The 17,969-nt window shown below is 44.1% G+C and overlaps 1 protein-coding gene across 1 annotated transcript in view; it reads right to left on the bottom strand.

The window, feature by feature from the left end:
- Positions 1–17,016, bottom strand: part of rbm20 (RNA binding motif protein 20) — a 57,330-nt gene extending 40,314 nt beyond the window's left edge. Inside the window, exons 1-4 of the mRNA XM_055647464.1 lie at positions 16,838–17,016; positions 7,494–8,691; positions 3,551–3,612; positions 1,550–1,635 (exon numbers count right to left, since the gene is read on the bottom strand). Of these exons, the coding sequence (XP_055503439.1) occupies positions 1,550–1,635; positions 3,551–3,612; positions 7,494–8,691; positions 16,838–17,016 (1,525 nt within the window). The remainder of the gene's footprint in view (positions 1–1,549; positions 1,636–3,550; positions 3,613–7,493; positions 8,692–16,837) is intronic.
- Between the last annotated feature and the right edge of the window lie 953 nt (positions 17,017–17,969).

The raw sequence follows: 17,969 nt of genomic DNA on the forward strand, positions 1-17,969 counted from the left end.
ATAAAGGACACAAACACAATCAGGTTTGTGCAACAAGGTACTGCTCAGTTATACACAATAGTTTTGCATCTTGTAACGGTGCAGCGGTGAGCTTATGAACAACAAGGAACCATTTTTCACTCGCTGGTTAATTATCTACTGTGGTAAATACACTGCCTGTTATCTCACACTACTGGTTCACAATTCCCCACAACCACTCCATGACCGTGCTCAGCAGGAACTAATCCCTACTCTACTGGATGTGAGGGAGGAGGAGAAATGTTTGGAACCGGACAGATGCGATGGCACAGTGGCACAGCGGTAGAGTTGCTGCCTTACAGCGCCAGAGACCCAGGTTTGATCCTGACTATGGGTGATGTCTGTACAGAGTTTGTATGTTCTCCCCATGACCACACAGGTTTTCTCTGGGTGCTCCTGCCACACTCTAAAGATGTACACATTTGTAGGTTAATTGGCTTCAGTGAAAATTGTAAATTGTCCCTCGTATATAGGATAGTGCTAATGTACAGGGTGATCGCTGGTCGGCATGGACACGGTGGGCCGAACGGACTGTTTGCACACTGTATCTCTAAACTAAACTAAACTAAACTGAAAGATATATTCAAATAAATTCCAGGGTAGGTTTAAAATGTGTCTCGAGAATCCTTCCAGCGTCACACTCAAACAAATTACGTCTAGCCACTCATGAATTATTCACTGCATATCGAGAATGCATACATGTTTATTATACTTTTATATCCCTACTTATCTGCAGAACATTAGCTTACCATGTGTGTGGTTTATTGATGTAATGGGCTATGAAGATTATGTTGCTTCACTGAAATATCTAATTATAGATATTATGAAATGTTAAATATCACAGTTAATAAAGACGTTTTTCCTCCATTTTTCCCAAATAAAAACACTGATATCAAGGACTATTGTGAAAGCTACACTTGGATACAGCTTGGAAACAGGATCTTTGATCCACTGAATCCACACCGTTCAACGATCACCATGTGTTTGACTACGGTGCTGACTCGAAGGGCCGAATGGCCAACTCCTGCACCTATTGTATATTGTCTACACTAATTCTCTGTCATTCCAGTTTTACATCCTACGCACTAGGGGCAAGGTACAGAGGCTAATTAACCTGCAGACCTGCATGTCTTTGAAGTGTGGGAGGAAACCAGAGCACACGGGGAAAACCCACGCAGTCACAGGGAGAACGTACAAACTCCATACAGGGAGAACGTACAAACTCCGTACAGGCAGCACGCATAGTCATGATTGAACCTGGGTCTCTGGCGCTGTAAGACCGCAACTCTACCATTGCGCCATCGTGCCGCCCCTTATATTTAATTACTCCATCCAATCTATTATAGTTAATAAAAACATTTTCCCACAATTTATGTTTAGAACGTGTTGCAAATGCTGCATTTAGTATAAGCCAGCAAGGTCAAATAAAGTGACCTGCATCATAAACACCGTTTAACTTGATGATACACTGTTTATTTTATTCTGCACTCAAGAAGACCACATATATTTAAAACACATTCATATTGATTACCAGAAGGATTCAACATTGTACTGGCTCCACACGAGTTGACACCTCCATTTGTTGGTCTTGCAAAGTTATTTGACCCAATGCCAGAACTAGGAACAAAATCAGATCGTACAATCACAAGGATGGAACAACATCACAGCCATAATGGTAGAAAAGCATAAAAGGAGTGAAAATCTCGTCACCCGCCCAGCCATCCTGGAAACAAACGGAACTGCAGATGCTGGAACACTGAGTAAAATGGACGGTGCTGGCGTAACCTGTCGGGTCACTGTCTATCTCTGGACGAAATGAAGTTCTCCAGAGGGAGAAAAAGTGAAGGTGTCCCGAAGGACCTGAAGCAGGGTCCCAACCCAAAACGTTGCCTTCCATGTCCACCAGAGATGTTGCCTTACCCCTTGAGATACTCCAGCACTTTTTTACTCAGCTATCTTGGAAACCGTACAGACTCCAATGAATTTGCATATTGTAGTTACAGTTCCAACTGTTTGTGATCACAATAGTATTTCAAAAGTGCTTCATGAGTTTAGACTTTAGAGATACAGTGCGGAAACAGGCCCTTTGGCTCACCGAGTCCACACTGCTCGGCGATCACCCCATACACTAGCATGATCCCACACATGAGGGACAATTTACAGTTTTGCCAAAGCCAATTAACCTACAAACCTCTACGTCTTTGGAATGTGGGAGGAAACCGGAACACCCAGAGAAAACCCACGCGGTCAGATGGAGAATCCCAGCCCAGAGGCCAGAGGTGTCCCGAGGAAACCGGAGTACCTGGGAGAAACCTATAGAGTTATAGGGAGCACGTACAAGGTCCGTACCAACTGCACCCACAGTCAGGATTGAACCCAGGTCCTTGGCGCTGTAAGGCAGCAACTCTACTTCTCTGCTCCCCTGTTAGATAGGGACAGAATCGAGGAGCAGAAAGTTACTATCTAAATGCAAGGCTCCTTTCAACATAAACGTGAGCAAAATCCGATTTTCAGGAACTATTGTCATTTATAGAACATAAATGTTTTTTGTCATTTGGAGTGATGCTTTTATGTGACACTCGTTGCTTTATTTGAAAAGATGATCTACCAGCACCCAATGAAATCAAACCTCACAGATATAGACAGCAATTTAGGCAACAGTGGTATTAAAGGCATTTAAGTACCTTAAACCTTGCTGATGGGCACAGTTTGCAATGCTTTTCTCAAGAAAGGTTCATTGTCAAATTTAACATTTAGAAAGGTTCTCCCACCCTCTTCATACCTCCCCCACCCCGCACCACAGACACACACATACGGGATGTGATCAATGTGTTTTGGCATTTAGTGATGTTCCAGCTCTGTGTCAAAAATTCCCTACGGAATGAACTCTTCACCTTAAGGAAAGGAAGGATAATAAGAAGGAAATTAACCCATTGTCACTAGTGTGAGAGGCTCTGGGCTAGGAACACCAGTCTAAAGTAAAAGATAAATAATGGAAACATAAGGAACAAATATAGGACAAATGTAAGTCTGCGGCAACCTGGGAATAACATGATCTGGAAGAATCAGTTCAGTGTTCAAAGAATTAAAGTACTGTACATAATTTTCTGTTAACTCTGTTAACTCCAATGTGTCATTAGTGCAGAATGTTTAATGAAAGCATATTTAGTTTAGTTTAGTATAGTTTAGTTTAGTTTAGTTTAGTTTAGTTTAGTGATACAGTGTGGAAACAGGCCCTTCAGCGGAGTACGCACCGACCAGTGATCACCCCGTACACTAGCACTATCCTACACACTAGGGACATTTTACAATTTACAGAAGTCAATTAACCTACAAATGTGTACATCTTTAGGCAAACGTACAAACTCCATACAGACAGCACACGGGATCGAACCTCGATTTTTGTAAGGCAGCAACTGTGCAAGAATCAGATAATCACATTGTTTGTGATCTGAAGAATAGTTCAGTGTTTTATCCAGGATCATCCAGAAAGAATGACATAACCAGTTTGGCACACAGGAGCCATGCTTACTTTTCAGAGAAGGCGGTGCAGTTCTGGATGTGATGTTTTCCATTCACATGATGTTCCCAATCCTGCCAACATAAAGGAGAAGCAAGTACATGCATCAGATGATAGATTGGACTGGCTCTCTACTCCAAATACAGTCAGGGACAACATGAGTGGAGCGCACTAAGGGAGCAGCAAGGCACAACCAAGTGCCTGTATTGCACACTGCTGGCAACAATTGTACATGAACTTGGAACAGTACAGCACAGGAACGGGCTATTCAGCCCACAATGTTTGTACCGACCATGATGCCAAATTAAACTGACCTCATCTGCCTGTACATGATCCATGTCCCTCTATTCCCTGCACTTCCACGTGCCTAACTAAAAGGCTCTTAAACGCCACTATTGTACCTGCCTCCACCACCTCCCTCACAATGTGTTTCAGGACCTCACTACTCTGTGTGAAATACTTACCTCGAACATCTCCATTAAGCATTCCCTCACTCACCGAATAGCTACGTCCTCTAATGCTGGACATCTCCACCCTGGGAATATAGTTCTGACTGCTTACCCTCTCTATGCTTCTCATCATTTTATATACTTCTATCAAGTCTCCTCTCAACCTCCGACTGATAGGAGCCGGCCCACAGAACAGAGATATAATCCAAAGCACACAAACAGCACCACAGTTAGATGCAGGCAGCTTCCATTGCTGTGGTAAATGTATGATACTTAATGATTTGAGCACTGGGCATTCCTCATAGGAGTTAAACTTTCCAATGGCAACACAGGCGATGGGTGCAACAATAACACTGACAGATCTGGTTTTGGAGAAGTCATAGAGTCGTAGAGTCCTCTTGCCTGACTTGCCCATGCCGACCAATATGCCCCATCTACACTAGTCCTACCTGCCTGCATTTAGCCCATACCCCTCTAAACCTATCCAATCCATGTACCAACAGTTTTTAAACGTTGTGATAGTGCCTATCTCAACTACCTCCTCTGGCAGCTCTTTCCATTATACCTACATCCCTTTGTGTGAGAAAGTTGCTCCTCGGGTTACTATTAAATCTTCCCCCCCTCATCTTAAACCTATGCCCTCTGGTTCTAGATTCCCCTACTCTGGGTATACATTCCTCTCATGATCTTATTCCACTCATGATCTTATACGTCTCGGATCAGAAGCTGCAGTGATAATTCTGGAGTTTTACTGATCTGGAAACAGTAAAGTTAAAATGATCACTGTGTTTTTGGGAGAGTTGGATAGCAAGACGTAAGGGGTCTCAGGGTGGTGAGGCATGAGGAAGGAAAACAAGCAGACAACATTTCAGAGGTAGAAGCATATAAAACAAAATACTGCAGATACTGGAAGCTGAAATAAAACACAAAGTGAAATAACGGGTACTATGATGCCAGTATAAACTGTTTCAGGACAATACACGTCAACGGATATAGAGCTCTTCTCCCAAAGAAATGGAAGGGTAATTAGCAGGAAATTATTAAGAATGTATTGGAGTGATTCAAAGACTTGACCTGCAGTCCCTCTCTTTTTGTGTGCCATTCAGAACACATAGGGAAGGCAAGAGGGAATGGCACATTTGCCTTCTCTCTCTTTGGTTAAAACTCCTTTAATTTTTTCTATGTCTCTTATGGTTTTATGGAAATGGGAATCTATTTCTCCGAAGGGTTTTGGTTCTCGTTTCAAAACTGGATTACCTGTCCTGAGTAACGATAAACCTGGTGTGCCTTAACTCCACATATCTGCTCTTGATTCCATCTCCATCTCCTGGCATCCAAATCTAAACCAAAGAATATTATCATGGTCTTGCCAGTTTGGATGGTCTACAAATCTCAAGAGCTTTTCCAGAGTAGAGCATAGGCGTTTTGTTTAATTTAGAAATACAGTGCGGAAACAAGCCCTTCAGCCCGCTGAGTAAACGCTGACCAATGATCACCCACACACTAGTTCCATGTTAATCCACTTTTGCATCCTACATGTTAGGAACAATTTACAAAGGCCAATTAACCTATAAACTTGCATTTCTTTGGAATGTGAGAGGAAACCGGATCAGCACACGTGATCACAGGGAGAATGTACAAACTCCACAAAGGCAACACCCGCAGTGAGGATTGAAACCGGGTCTCCGGTGCTGTGAAGCAACAACTCTACCTCTGCGCCACTACGTTGCTCAAAGTGTTTGGATGGAAATACAAGAAATGCCAGATGTTGGAATCTGAAACAAAAAAACTAACTGCTGGAGGAAGTCAGCAGGTCAGACAGCATTTGTGGCATGCAATGAACAGATGAGGTTTCAGGTTGGGGCCTCTCTTCAGACAGAAGAAGGGTCCCGACCTGAAATATCATTTGTCCACAAGAGATCCTGTGGTGGCTTTACAGCTAAATCTAACAGCATGAAGTCAAGTACATATTTAACATATATCACTCTCAAGTAGTCCCCCTTCAATGCTAAAACAGTTCAAAATATCTATGGCGAGTCATCATAAACTGTGCACAAAGTGTTCTACGATTTGCTTTTATGTTAAGATTTGGTCTTCCATACATGCAAAGTACTTACATGCACTTTGTAGATACTTCAGAGAGTAGAAATACCATATTATAGAAACACAATTCTGCTTTGGAGTTCAATTAGTTATTATGGGAAGATACATAGTTCTTGAACCATAGATCGTGCCTGTTTGAAAACACTAAGTTTCAAGAGGTCCCATTAAATGTATGTCTTCCAATATCCATCTGTGATCTTTCCAGTTGCTATGTATATTTAATAAATACGATATAGCTCTCTCAGAAACCTGTACATTATTTATAAAACACCAGAGGTCGGAGTTCTCCAGCATATTTAATAAAATTAAATAAAAAGTCAAAATAGACCAAAAATAATATAAATCAATTGTTCACTTTATGAGATATTCACACAGATTAATTTCCAGTCATAGGGTTCCTTCAGATATTTTGGAACTGTTTCTTGTTTAAAAATAAATTTAACGAGACAACACTCTTTTTGGAGCAACTTGTTTATTGGTGGAATTGTATCAATCCATGAGGATCCTTTCAGTTTAGTTTGTCTTTGTTTAGAGATACAGCATGGAAACGGGCCCTTTGGCCCACTGAGTCCACGCTGACCATTGATCCTCCGTTCACACTAGTTACCCCACTTCCCCACTTTCCCATCCACTCGTTACACACGAGGAGCAGTTTACAGAGGCCAATTAACTTACAATCCCCCCACGGCTTTGGGATGTGGGATGAAACCGGATCACCCGGAGAAAACCCACGTGGCCACAGGGCGGCGTGTAAACTTTACACAGACAGACCCAAGGTCAGGGTCAAACCTGGGTCTCTGGCACTGTGGGGCAGCATCTCTACCAGCTGCATCACTGTGCCACTCAAGCTATTGATATGCACCACATATCTCTTTTAAGCTTTGTCCCCCTCACTTTAAAACTATGCCCTCAAGTCTTCCATCCTGGGGAAATGTTCAGGCAGCTTATCTTATCTCAGCCTTCAATGCTCCAGAGAAAACAATCTCTCCTTATAATCAACACCCTCTAATCCATGCAGCATTCTGGTAATCCCCTTCTGCACCCTCTCCGCAGCCTCCACATCTTTCTTGTAATGGGGTGACCAGAACTGCACACAATACTCCAAAGTCCTATAAAGCTGCATCATTATTTCCTGATCTTATACTCAATGCCATGACCATTGAAGGCTAGCATTCCATATGTCTTCTTTACCATGCTTTCTGCTTGTGTTACTTGAGAAAATTCAATAGCAAGAACATAAGGCAAGGCACCCTGTGAACAGTGAGGAGATGATCCCCAGAGAATGAATGGATGGTAATGGGAGCTGTTCATTTTAAACAAGCGTTGTTTAAACAACATTTGAGCTTGAGACCGTCTCACCCAGGCATCGTGGTTGATATGTCCCACCTCCGCTTCATACCCACCTTGAGGTTAAAGACTTTCTTGTCACATATTGAGCAAATGTGAGGCAGCTGAGACGGCACCAAACCATGGAAATCGTTGAGTTCCCGGGGCTGCATTTGTCTCTCTGGCAGGTGGGGATGAAAGGGGCCAAGGGGACTGAACTGCGGTCCGGAGAAGTTCTGGTTACAGTTGTTGGCTCTGTTGATGTGAGGGGGCCGCCCGACCATGGACTTCACTTCGGAAGTCGGCTCCTCGGGGTTGTAGAGCTCATTCCTCATCTGCAGCTGTTGGTTCTTTGAGGACCACACATCGTGGGCCTGAGCCCCATATTCGGGTCTTGTCGGGTGTAGGAGCTGAGGGGTATTTTGCCACTGATCGGCTGCCCATGTGCCCTGGTTCTGTGCATTGGCAGCCGGGTGGACCTGCTGAAATCTCTCTGGTTTCTGCGGGACGCCACCGGCACTCATTTCTCCTGGATAACCCAGTGCCTGCATTCTGGACGTCTGGCAATTCTGAAAATCCAGCTGGAATCCGGGATGAGGCTGGTTCAAAAGCTGCTGACCTTTAATTGTGCCGGGGTTAACAGGAAGCATGTTAGACATGTCTCCCCTGAATCCAAATGGATGAAAGCCATGGGTATTCAGAACCTCATCATGCATGTAGGTGTGGTTGCCGGTGACGCTGGTCTTGCAGGAGAAATCTGCCGGATATTCGGAGAAGCCAGCGGGAGGTTGTGACGAGGTAGGCTTGTTCAGATTCATAACTTGGGCGGCTGTGTGGGCAGGCAATTGCGAAGTCATGCCCACAAAAGGGTTCATTCTGTGGGAGTTGGTGTTCTGGGCCTGTAGGCTCCCGCCGTGGCCAATACCTCCGGCCAGCAGAGGGGGCAAGCCCGGCGTTTGTGGAGGATAAGCCAAGCCACCCGGCGGCATACCCGGGCCTGACATGCAAGCCGCGGCCTGCCCCGAAGTGGCGCTGATCAATGTGTTGAACAGAGGTTGGGACATGGCGACCTTGGTGAGCACCTGACTCAGGACACTGGCGGCTGCCGTGTTGCTGTTCACTGCTGACTGAGCAAACTTCAAGCGCTGAAGGGTGAGCTGGGCTTGGAGCTGAGCAAGCTGGATGCTGGCCGCGGAAGGCAGGATGGGGGTGGGAGTCCCTCCACTGAGTTGGGTGCTGATGGAATATGGATGCTTCTCCAAGGTCTTGGCAGCACTGCAACCAAAAGATGATTTGATTAGTTTTGTTTTTAGCTAAGTTTAGAGATACAGCATGGAAACTTGCTCTCCGGCCCTCCGAGTCCACACTGATCACCGATCACCCATTCACCATCCCTACACACTAATGGGCAATTTACAGAGAGCCAATTAACCTCCCTACCCCGCACGTCTTTGGGATGTGAGAGGAAACCAGAGCACCCAAAGGAAACCCACCTGGTCACAGGGAGAACGTGCAAACTCCACACAAACAACACCGAAAGTCATGATTTCATGATTGAACTCGGGTCTCTGGTGCTGCGAGGCAGTGGCTCTACCAGCTGTGCCTGTTTGTCACCGTTAGAAACAAAACAACAACCAGGGAGCACGTCCAGATCAGAGAGGTGAATGTCTCTATCTAAGCTAACATCACCATGTGTCATTAGTGGAATCTAGAGCCATAAGTGTCACATAAATCAATGACCTAGTGAAGGGCTGTCAAACTTTTGTATTACAGATAGTGAGGCCTTAGGGCACATAGAAATCTGCCAGGCATCAGAGGCTTTGCTCAACATCAAACTAACATGTTCGTCTGTGATGTGACTCTGGCATAATTTGGCTTTTGCTCTTCCCAACTATGCCAAGTCTGATGTTGACAGTCAGGGCAGCCAGGCTGAGTAATGGCATTCCGTGACCTTGAGAGCAGAGTTCTTCAATCTTGGAGCATTTCACAGTTCTGATCCACAGGGGCTTGGTGAAACAGATAAGGTTTCCAGGGCCCAAATCAACAAATTCACTCCATCTTTTCCAAATTTGGTGGTTCTGGGGCACATAAGCGATCGCTTTGGATTTAGAGATACAGCACAGAAACAGGCCCTTGGGCCCACTGAGACTGCTCTGACCAGCAATCACCCCGGAGACTAGCACTATTCTGTACACTAGGGATAATTTTTACTGAAGGCAATTAACTTTCAAGATTGGCTTCAGTAAAAATTGTAAATTGTCCCCGGTGTGTAGGATGATGCTAGTGTACGGGGATCGCTGGTCAGCACGGACTCAGTGGGCTGAAGTGTTTCTGCGCAGTATATCTTAACTAAACTAAATCTGATATTATTTGACAGCATGCAAACACGTTTGAATGTTTCGTAGAGTGTTAAATTTGTTCATGATATATGTATTTTTATTTCTATTTATTTTTAATGCACACTGAATGGACACTGGTTGAGCAACGTTTTTTTGTTTCCTCTGGGTATGTGAATACTCAGGAAATGACAATAAAGATATACAACACAATACAATACACCGCTTTTCACTGTACCTCGGTACATTTGACAATAATAAACCTAAACCTAAATGTGGGAGATAATGGTTTCTGGTGAGGGAAAATTGAGAATGTTACAGGGAAAGGATAAAGCAACAGGGCGGGATAGCAAAGATTGATAATAAAAACCTTTATGCTCCAGGCATAGTCACAAAAAGATGAACATCCAACTGTGGCTAGACTGGCAACAAGTAGTATTAATAGCAGTAAAACAAAATTGAAGACCATGTTTCTGAATGCAAATACATATGTCTTTGGATTAATGCAAAAATTGAATTAAAGGAGAATTATTCCGTGGTCATTGAAGACTACTCCAAGTTGCAAAGCTAATAAGTTTGAGGCCGAAATATTCCAGGATACTGTAACCATTCGATGAGATGAACAAAATGGAAATTAAGTGTAGGGCAGCCCTGATTTTAAAGAAGGGATAAAAGGCCTCAGATAAAAGAGCAGAAAATATTTGTGAGAGTTGTTTATAGGCCCTCAAACAGCAGGGATAATCCAGGGCACAGTATAAATCAGCAAATCAGAGATGCATATGACAGGTAACACAATAACCACTGGGGACATTTATCTACTTATAGACTACGCAAACTGAATGAGCGGCAAAGAATGGAGATCAGCTGTGAAGTCTCAATGACAACACTTTCATGACAAGGATGTATTGTGTTTAGATATTGAGGAAATCAAGGGAAACTGGGTTATTGTTGAGGTAAATAAGTTTAGTTTGGATTAGTTTAGTTGCATGGAAATAGGCCCTTCGACCCACCAAGTCTGCACCAACTACTGGTTCTATCCTAGATACTAGTTCTATCCTAGATACTAGGAATAATTTACAGAAGCCAATTAGCCTACAAACCTGCACGTCTTTGAAATGTGAGAGGAAACCGGGGCACTCAGAGAAAACCCAAGCGGTTACAAACTCCATACAGACACATAATCAGGATCAATCCCAAGTCTCTGATGCTGAAAGGCAGCAACTATGTACATTTCCAAATTCAGCCATGGTCTTCCTGAATGGATGAGTACGCATATGGTGTCGAATGGCCTGTTCAGCTTTTATTTGACCATGTTTATGCAATTTGTTCTGTAGCTCCTGAGTGCCTAGATATCTTCTTTGAGATTCAGATACTTGGAAGTATGGAAGTACATTTAATCCAACCTAGACTTTCCATTGTCTGAAAAAAAACCCTCTACAATCCTGTTCCAACCAAAATGATTCCCATTGCTTAAATTGCATTTTTATGGCCTTGTTTGCTTGGATCTGTATTGATATTGATTGGTTTATTATCATTGTCATGTGCACCGAGATACTGAGCAACTTTTGTTTGTGTGCTATAAAATTAAATCAGATAATACACGAGTACAATCAAGCCATACACAAGCACAACAGGGCGGCACAGTGGCACAGTAGTGGAGTTGCTGCCTTACAGAGCCTGAGACCCAGGTTCATCCTGACTACGGGTGCTGGCTGTACGGAGTTTGTACGTTCTCCCTGTGACCTGTATGGGTTTTCATTGCGGGTTCCACTTCAAAGACGTACATATACTTGTACTAAACTGTATATGAAAATTAATTCCACTGTACCTCAATACATGTGACAAATAAAGTACAACGGAAACCATTGGAAGATTGGCACTGCACCCTAGTTTATGGAAGGACAGTTCAGAAGTCGAACAACAAAGGGGCAGTGGAATCTCTACCTTTAATGATTTGTTAATCTGCCACCCTGTAAATATTTGCCAATCCATTCAGGGTCTAATTGATAGATGCCTTCCCTTACAACCACTGAAGAGATACTAAGCCTTACCTTGTCCTGCCTGTTTCTTCCCCTCCCCTACCCTACTAGAGTTGATCTCCCTGAAAACATAAAGCAATTTCCAAAGATGCTGCACAAAACATTGCACGGTTAGTTGGTTTCATTGTTGAACCGAACATAGATGCAAAAATGGGTTTTGGGTCGACCCAAAATGTCGCCCATTCCTTCTCTCCAGAGATGCTGCCTGTCCCGCTGAGTTACTCCAGCTTTTTGTGTCTATTTTCAGTTTAAACCAGCATCTGTAATTCTTTCCTACTCATTGTTAAACCCTCTGTACTATGGAATCTATTCTATTCCTGGTCTTGACTGGATTATGTCAATGCCATTTGCCTGCTGCATAACTCTCATAATGTTATGACAATTCCAGCTAAAGGAGGCATAGGTCACATTATCACAAATGTCACATTATCACTCACTGTGGCAAGGATTGGGGCTGACATTCAACTGTCAACAAAATGTGGAAGAAATGTATCTGTATCACAAAACAATGTTACTATTTATTTACAGCGGCATTCCTGTCTTCATTGCTGTCTCCTTCTGCCAGTAGGGCAGCCAGATCTGGCCTTCAGCCCAACGGTGAACAGGAGGGCTCTGTGAGAAGAAGGTTTCTTTCCCTGATCATCTTCTCTTTCAGCATCTCACACCAACAGAGTCAGAATGCCTCGCTGATGCTCAGCTTCCCGACAGGTTGGTCTCGGTGTGAATGGCTGTATGCATTAAGTCACAGTAGAGTTGCTGTCTTACACCAGAGACCCGGGTACGATCATGACTATGGGTGCTGTCTCTATGGAGGAAACCCACCTGGTCACATGGATAACATGAAAACTCCACATGGACACCCATTTTTGTGTCTATCTAACAATGGTAACTCAAATGTCACTGTACCTTAACTGGCACATGTGACAATAAACTGACCTTGAAACCTTGGCAGCATCGGAAAAAAACCCTCTTCATTTTTCTTTGCCACATTCACTTTATTTGTGAAGACATTATATCTACCAACCTACCCTAGCCAGAGATAGGAGACGTGCAAAGTTTGCGACTGCCCGGTTGTCAACAAGTTTAACCCCCCTTCCTATTCCCATACTGACCTTTCTGTCCTGGGTCTCCTCCTCTGTGAGGCCACATGCAAATTGGAGAAACAGCAACTCATATTTAACTTGGGTAGCTTATAACCCAGTAGTATGAACTCCTTCACTTCCTTCCCCCCTCATTTCCCCGAGTTGTTCTACTGGTTCCACTGTTCGCATCCCTGTGTCCGTTCATTATCACCTCTTCTGTAGCAATGGGTCAGTAATGGGCTCCACCCTTCCTTGGTCATGTGTTATCGGCCTTGAGTTGTTCTGTCCTTTCCCTATCTCCAGTTCCCCCACTTTCAGTCTGAAGAAAGGTTCCGACCCGAAACATCACCCATCCTGTTTCTCCAGAGATGCTGCCTGACCCGCCGAGTTACTCCAGCACTTTGTGTCTATCTCCAGCCAGAGATAGATTGTCTATGTTGCTTGGTTTAAAAAGAAAATATCTAGGTGCAACAAAGGCAATCGGACTGCTTCATAATTGTATAACACCTAAAGAATTACAAACAGTTCCATTGCATCTATAAGGAAATAAGGGAAAACCCAGATAAATGATCACCACTTTCGTTCCCAGAGAGACTAGCAGACGTCAACAATGAGCTGGATAGACACCAGGGTTGTTGCTTAGTTACCTTGTGTAAGAGCTATTTAATTAATGACCCTGTCCCACTTAGGAAACCTGAATGGAAACCTTTGGAGACTTTGCGTCCCACCCCACGTGTGGTTCCCGGAGGTTGCAGGTGGTTGCCGGAGGTTGCAGGTAGTGGAAGCAGGTAGGGAGACTGACAAAAACCTCCGGGAACTGCACGGATGGGTGGGGTGCAAAGTCTCCAGAGGTTTCCGTTCAGGTTTCCTAAGTGGGACAGGGGCATAACAATTCACCAGGTAGATCAGTTAATTCACAACAATAGACAATAGGTGCAATAGTAGGACATTCAGCCCCTCAAGCTAGCACCGCCATTCAATATGATCATGGCTTTTCATCCACAATCAGTACCCAGCAACAGAAGAGAGATAAAGAACAAACAAGGATGCCAAGTGAAGAGCAGCTGGAGGAATGTGGCAGCACACTGGCAGAGGGGTAGAGCTACTGGCTGACAGCGCCAGGGACCAGAGTTCAATCCTGACTACGCTTGTCTGTACTGAGTTTGTACATTCTCCCTGTGACCTGCGTGGGTTTCCTCTGAGATCTTCGGTTTCCTCCCACACTCCGGAGGCATACAGGTTTGTAGGTTAATTGGCTTGGTGTAAATGTAAAATTGTCCCTCGAGTGTGTAGGGTAGTGTTAACGTGTCAGGATTGCTGGTCGTTTTGGGCTCGGTGGGCCAAAGGGCCTGTTTCTGTGCTGTATCTCTAAACTAAACTAAACTAAAAAAAAATCAGCTGGTCAGGCAGCATCTGTGGAGGAAAGTGGACAGTCAACATTTTGGGTCAAAATCTTTCTTCTAAACTGGTCTGGATGAAGGGTCTTCATCCAAAATGGCAGTCGTTAGTTTCCCTCCATGGATCCTCCAGATGTTCGGCCTTTGTTTTGCTACAGATTCCATGGAGCCTGTGAAATCGCTAGTGCCTCTTTAACGCTAAGCGGATTCGACCACACCACCCTGATGACCCAGCGCAATTTCAAGTTGTCCTTCTGACACTTTGTAATTGCATCTATTCCTCCCATGGACGGCGGGGCAGGTGGTACTGTCCATCACAAGACACATCACAAAGTGCTAATTCGGCAATGATGCTGCAGTCACAAGCCCTGTCATCACTTTGGTCTTGGCCAATATTTTTCAGAGTCTGCAGCTGCTACCATTTTAGTATCACAGAGCATCTGATCCACTCACTCACCTCCCCAGCCCAGTTTTACCCTGATGCAGACAGTACGCAATTCCCAACTGTCTATTCCTCTTAAGTATACAAATAGGGGGGTCAATATAATCAAAACTCTGGGGTGCTGCCTGACAGCAGAACAATAAAGGCAAATTGTTGTAACAGGATACTTCCCACAGCTGGTTGATGCCTGCTCTGAGATATCTCCCATTCTTTGTGTTTATCTGAATCATCTTTTTCGGGATCGGGGATGACTTGCTGCCACTACAATGACTGATAATGAATCCTCAGCAGGATCCCTAGATTCTGCCATTCTACAGACAGATGGAGCTCGGCAGGGAGGTGGAAGGGCAGGCTGAGTAGACCATCGCCTGTGACTACAGCCTCTAGCTTTCACAATCCCCTGTGGTTTCGATACTCTTCCCTCCCTCCTCTTTGTCAGTTTGGGCTGTCTTGATTCAATGAACCAATGGTTCTTTATTGTCACGTACGCACAACACAGTAAAATTCTTTTGCACAACCCACAAATGCACCGTCACCATATTTTAGTGCCGTTTACAAAATAAAAATTAATCCAAAGTCCAGTGCACATGCTGGAAGTACTGGAGCTCCCCGATCCAGGTAAGCCCAGGTAAGCCCCAGGCTGCTGCAGGCCCATGACCTGGCGTCCCTCCTCTCAGCTGACCATCCATGTGTCCCAGGGAGGAGCCTCCTGCAACCGACCTTCCAGCAAACACCAGTAACGATTTACTAAGAGGAACCAGGATATCCAGAAGCTTCTTCTTCTTCTTCTCCTTGCGTCTGGCGTGCACAGCCTAAAGTTGTCTGGTATCTGGTTCCCAGACAAAATTACGATAGCACACTTAAATACCCCTCGGAAGTTTCCCCCAAAAATGTGACACCTAGACTGAGTGAGGCGGTCGATATCAACCTCAATGCGACTTCCATGGCCGATCAGCGGGTCAAATTTGCTCCCTGCAGCCGGGGGTCTGGAACTCTGGCCCAGCCGGAGCCATCAGATCCGTGCCTTTAGCTGACTTCCAATGCTAACCTTGCAGGCCGATACCTCGGCTCCTTACACAGACCGTTCCAGTACCGTTGGACTCTTCTCGGAGGTCGTGACCTCTGTCGGTCCGGCAAAACGGATAATCCAGAAAGTCTCTAGAACCAAGGGTGCCATAAACTGGATAGTAGATCTATATATCTCAGTACACATGACAATAATAAACCAATGTCAAGATCAATTCCTCAAACGTACACACAAACACTTGTACAAGACATCGGTTCCTCTTAAAGTAATGGACTATAAAAAACAATTATTTACAAGCATATGCAATAATGCAATTAATTACCTACAGATACAGTATATTGAAAATTATCTGTGTACACATATATATGCAAATTTAATATACTCATTCTTCCAGTGAAGAGCTTTGTAGACACAACAATTATGTGTGCTGCTTAACCAGAGATTCCAGTAAGCCATCTCTGCAGTGTATTCTGCATATTTGGTATGGCATTCAATTCTATGGCTCCATTAGCATACATAGATTCATAACTCTGCAATACATACTCTGGATCACCATTTTCTTAATGCCACCTTTATATCTCAATGCAAAGTGTTTAATGACTATAATTAATTACTTCAACAAATGCAATTGTGCATTATTCTTGGCACTGTGTTGAAACTATAAGTCCCATGGGTACAGTGGTTATTTTGGTTGTCCTTTATCTGCCTGCCTCTGTTCCTATGTTGTCGTGGACTTTAGTGATACAGTGCGGAAACACCTGGGACCCACCTGCAACCAGCGATCACCCCATACACTAGCACTATCCTACACATTAGGAACAATTTACAATTCTACCTAAACTAATAAACCTATAAACCTGCACGTATTTGGAATGTGGTTCTTTATTGTCACATATGCACAGCAAAATTCTTTTGCACAACCACAAAATGTAGTTGCCACAAAAAAAACAGACCACAAACAGTCTAAAGTGCAAAGTCCAGTCCATGTATTGGAAGTCCTGGAGGTAATCATGGGTAAGCCTGAGCTAACCGATCGTCTTGGGGGCGCCTCCTGCAGCCAGCCATGAAGGCGCTGCGGTCCCTCTCATATCATCCTACTCCTCACGTCCGTCATCATCAGCGGCTCCCTCCTCAACTCTCGCGTCTTCAGTGCTCCAAGCTTCCCCGTTTTTGGTCTCAGTGGCCACCCTTGTTCTTGGCGATCCTTGACCATCTTTGTATGGCTCATCCTCGTTCTGGGTGGTCACTTTGGCTGCTGGGCTCAAACTTAATCTCATTTCAGCCCCAAAGGTACACACACATTTTTAGCTGAAGCCAAGATCAGATCAGTCATGATGTGACAGAATGGCTTGAGCATTGAGCATCTACTCTTCCTTGTGTTCCTTATGTATGCTACTACTGAGACCTATTTGTTTTTCAGTTTAAAGTGCCAGTTGTTAACATAGTAGAGCAAGCGTTTTGTTAGCAATTGGCAGTGAGCCAGTTGTTAACTAATGTTTTGAAATGCATCACTTGTGAAACTAAAGGCTTCACCACACAAGGTCAATCCCAGTTGGTTTGTATGGTGCTCTGTTTATTCTTAATCTTTTTCAAGTGGCCATTTAGCTGGTTAGTAGATTCAAGTGTAAGACTGCTTAAACAGAAAACAATTAAACAAAAATAGATGGTGGTATTATGTTGAAGAGTAAAAGTGCAGTTAATTAAGCTAAATGAGACGTTAAAATCAATACTTGGTTAAAAATATTCAACTCTAACCATTCAAGGGATTTCTCTGACCTATTCATCTTTGACTTTAGACTTTAGAGATACAGTGTGGAAACAGGCTCTTCAGCCCACTAAGTCTGTGCCAGCCAGCGAACACCCCATACACTAAAACTATCCTACATACTAGGGACAATTTACAATTTTACTGAAGCCAATTAACCAACAAACCTGTCTGTCTTTGGAGTGTAGGAGAAAACCAGAACACCAGGAGAAAATCCACACAGTCACAGGGAGAATGTATATACTCCGTACAGACAGCACCTATACTCAGAATTGAACCTGGGTCTCCGGCACTACAAGGCAGCACCTCCACCGCTGCACTGCTGAGCTTAGGGTGTGGATAGGTACGAGCGACTGGGACGTTGTAGCCATGACTGAAACCTGGTTAAGGGAGGGGCAGGACTGGCAGCTCAATGTTGCGGAGTAGAGGAGCTTCAGGAGAGACAAGGGTGAGGAAAAAAGAGGA

The sequence above is a fragment of the Leucoraja erinacea genome, chromosome 15 (genome assembly GCF_028641065.1).
Source record: "Leucoraja erinacea ecotype New England chromosome 15, Leri_hhj_1, whole genome shotgun sequence".
NCBI lineage: Eukaryota > Metazoa > Chordata > Chondrichthyes > Rajiformes > Rajidae > Leucoraja > Leucoraja erinaceus.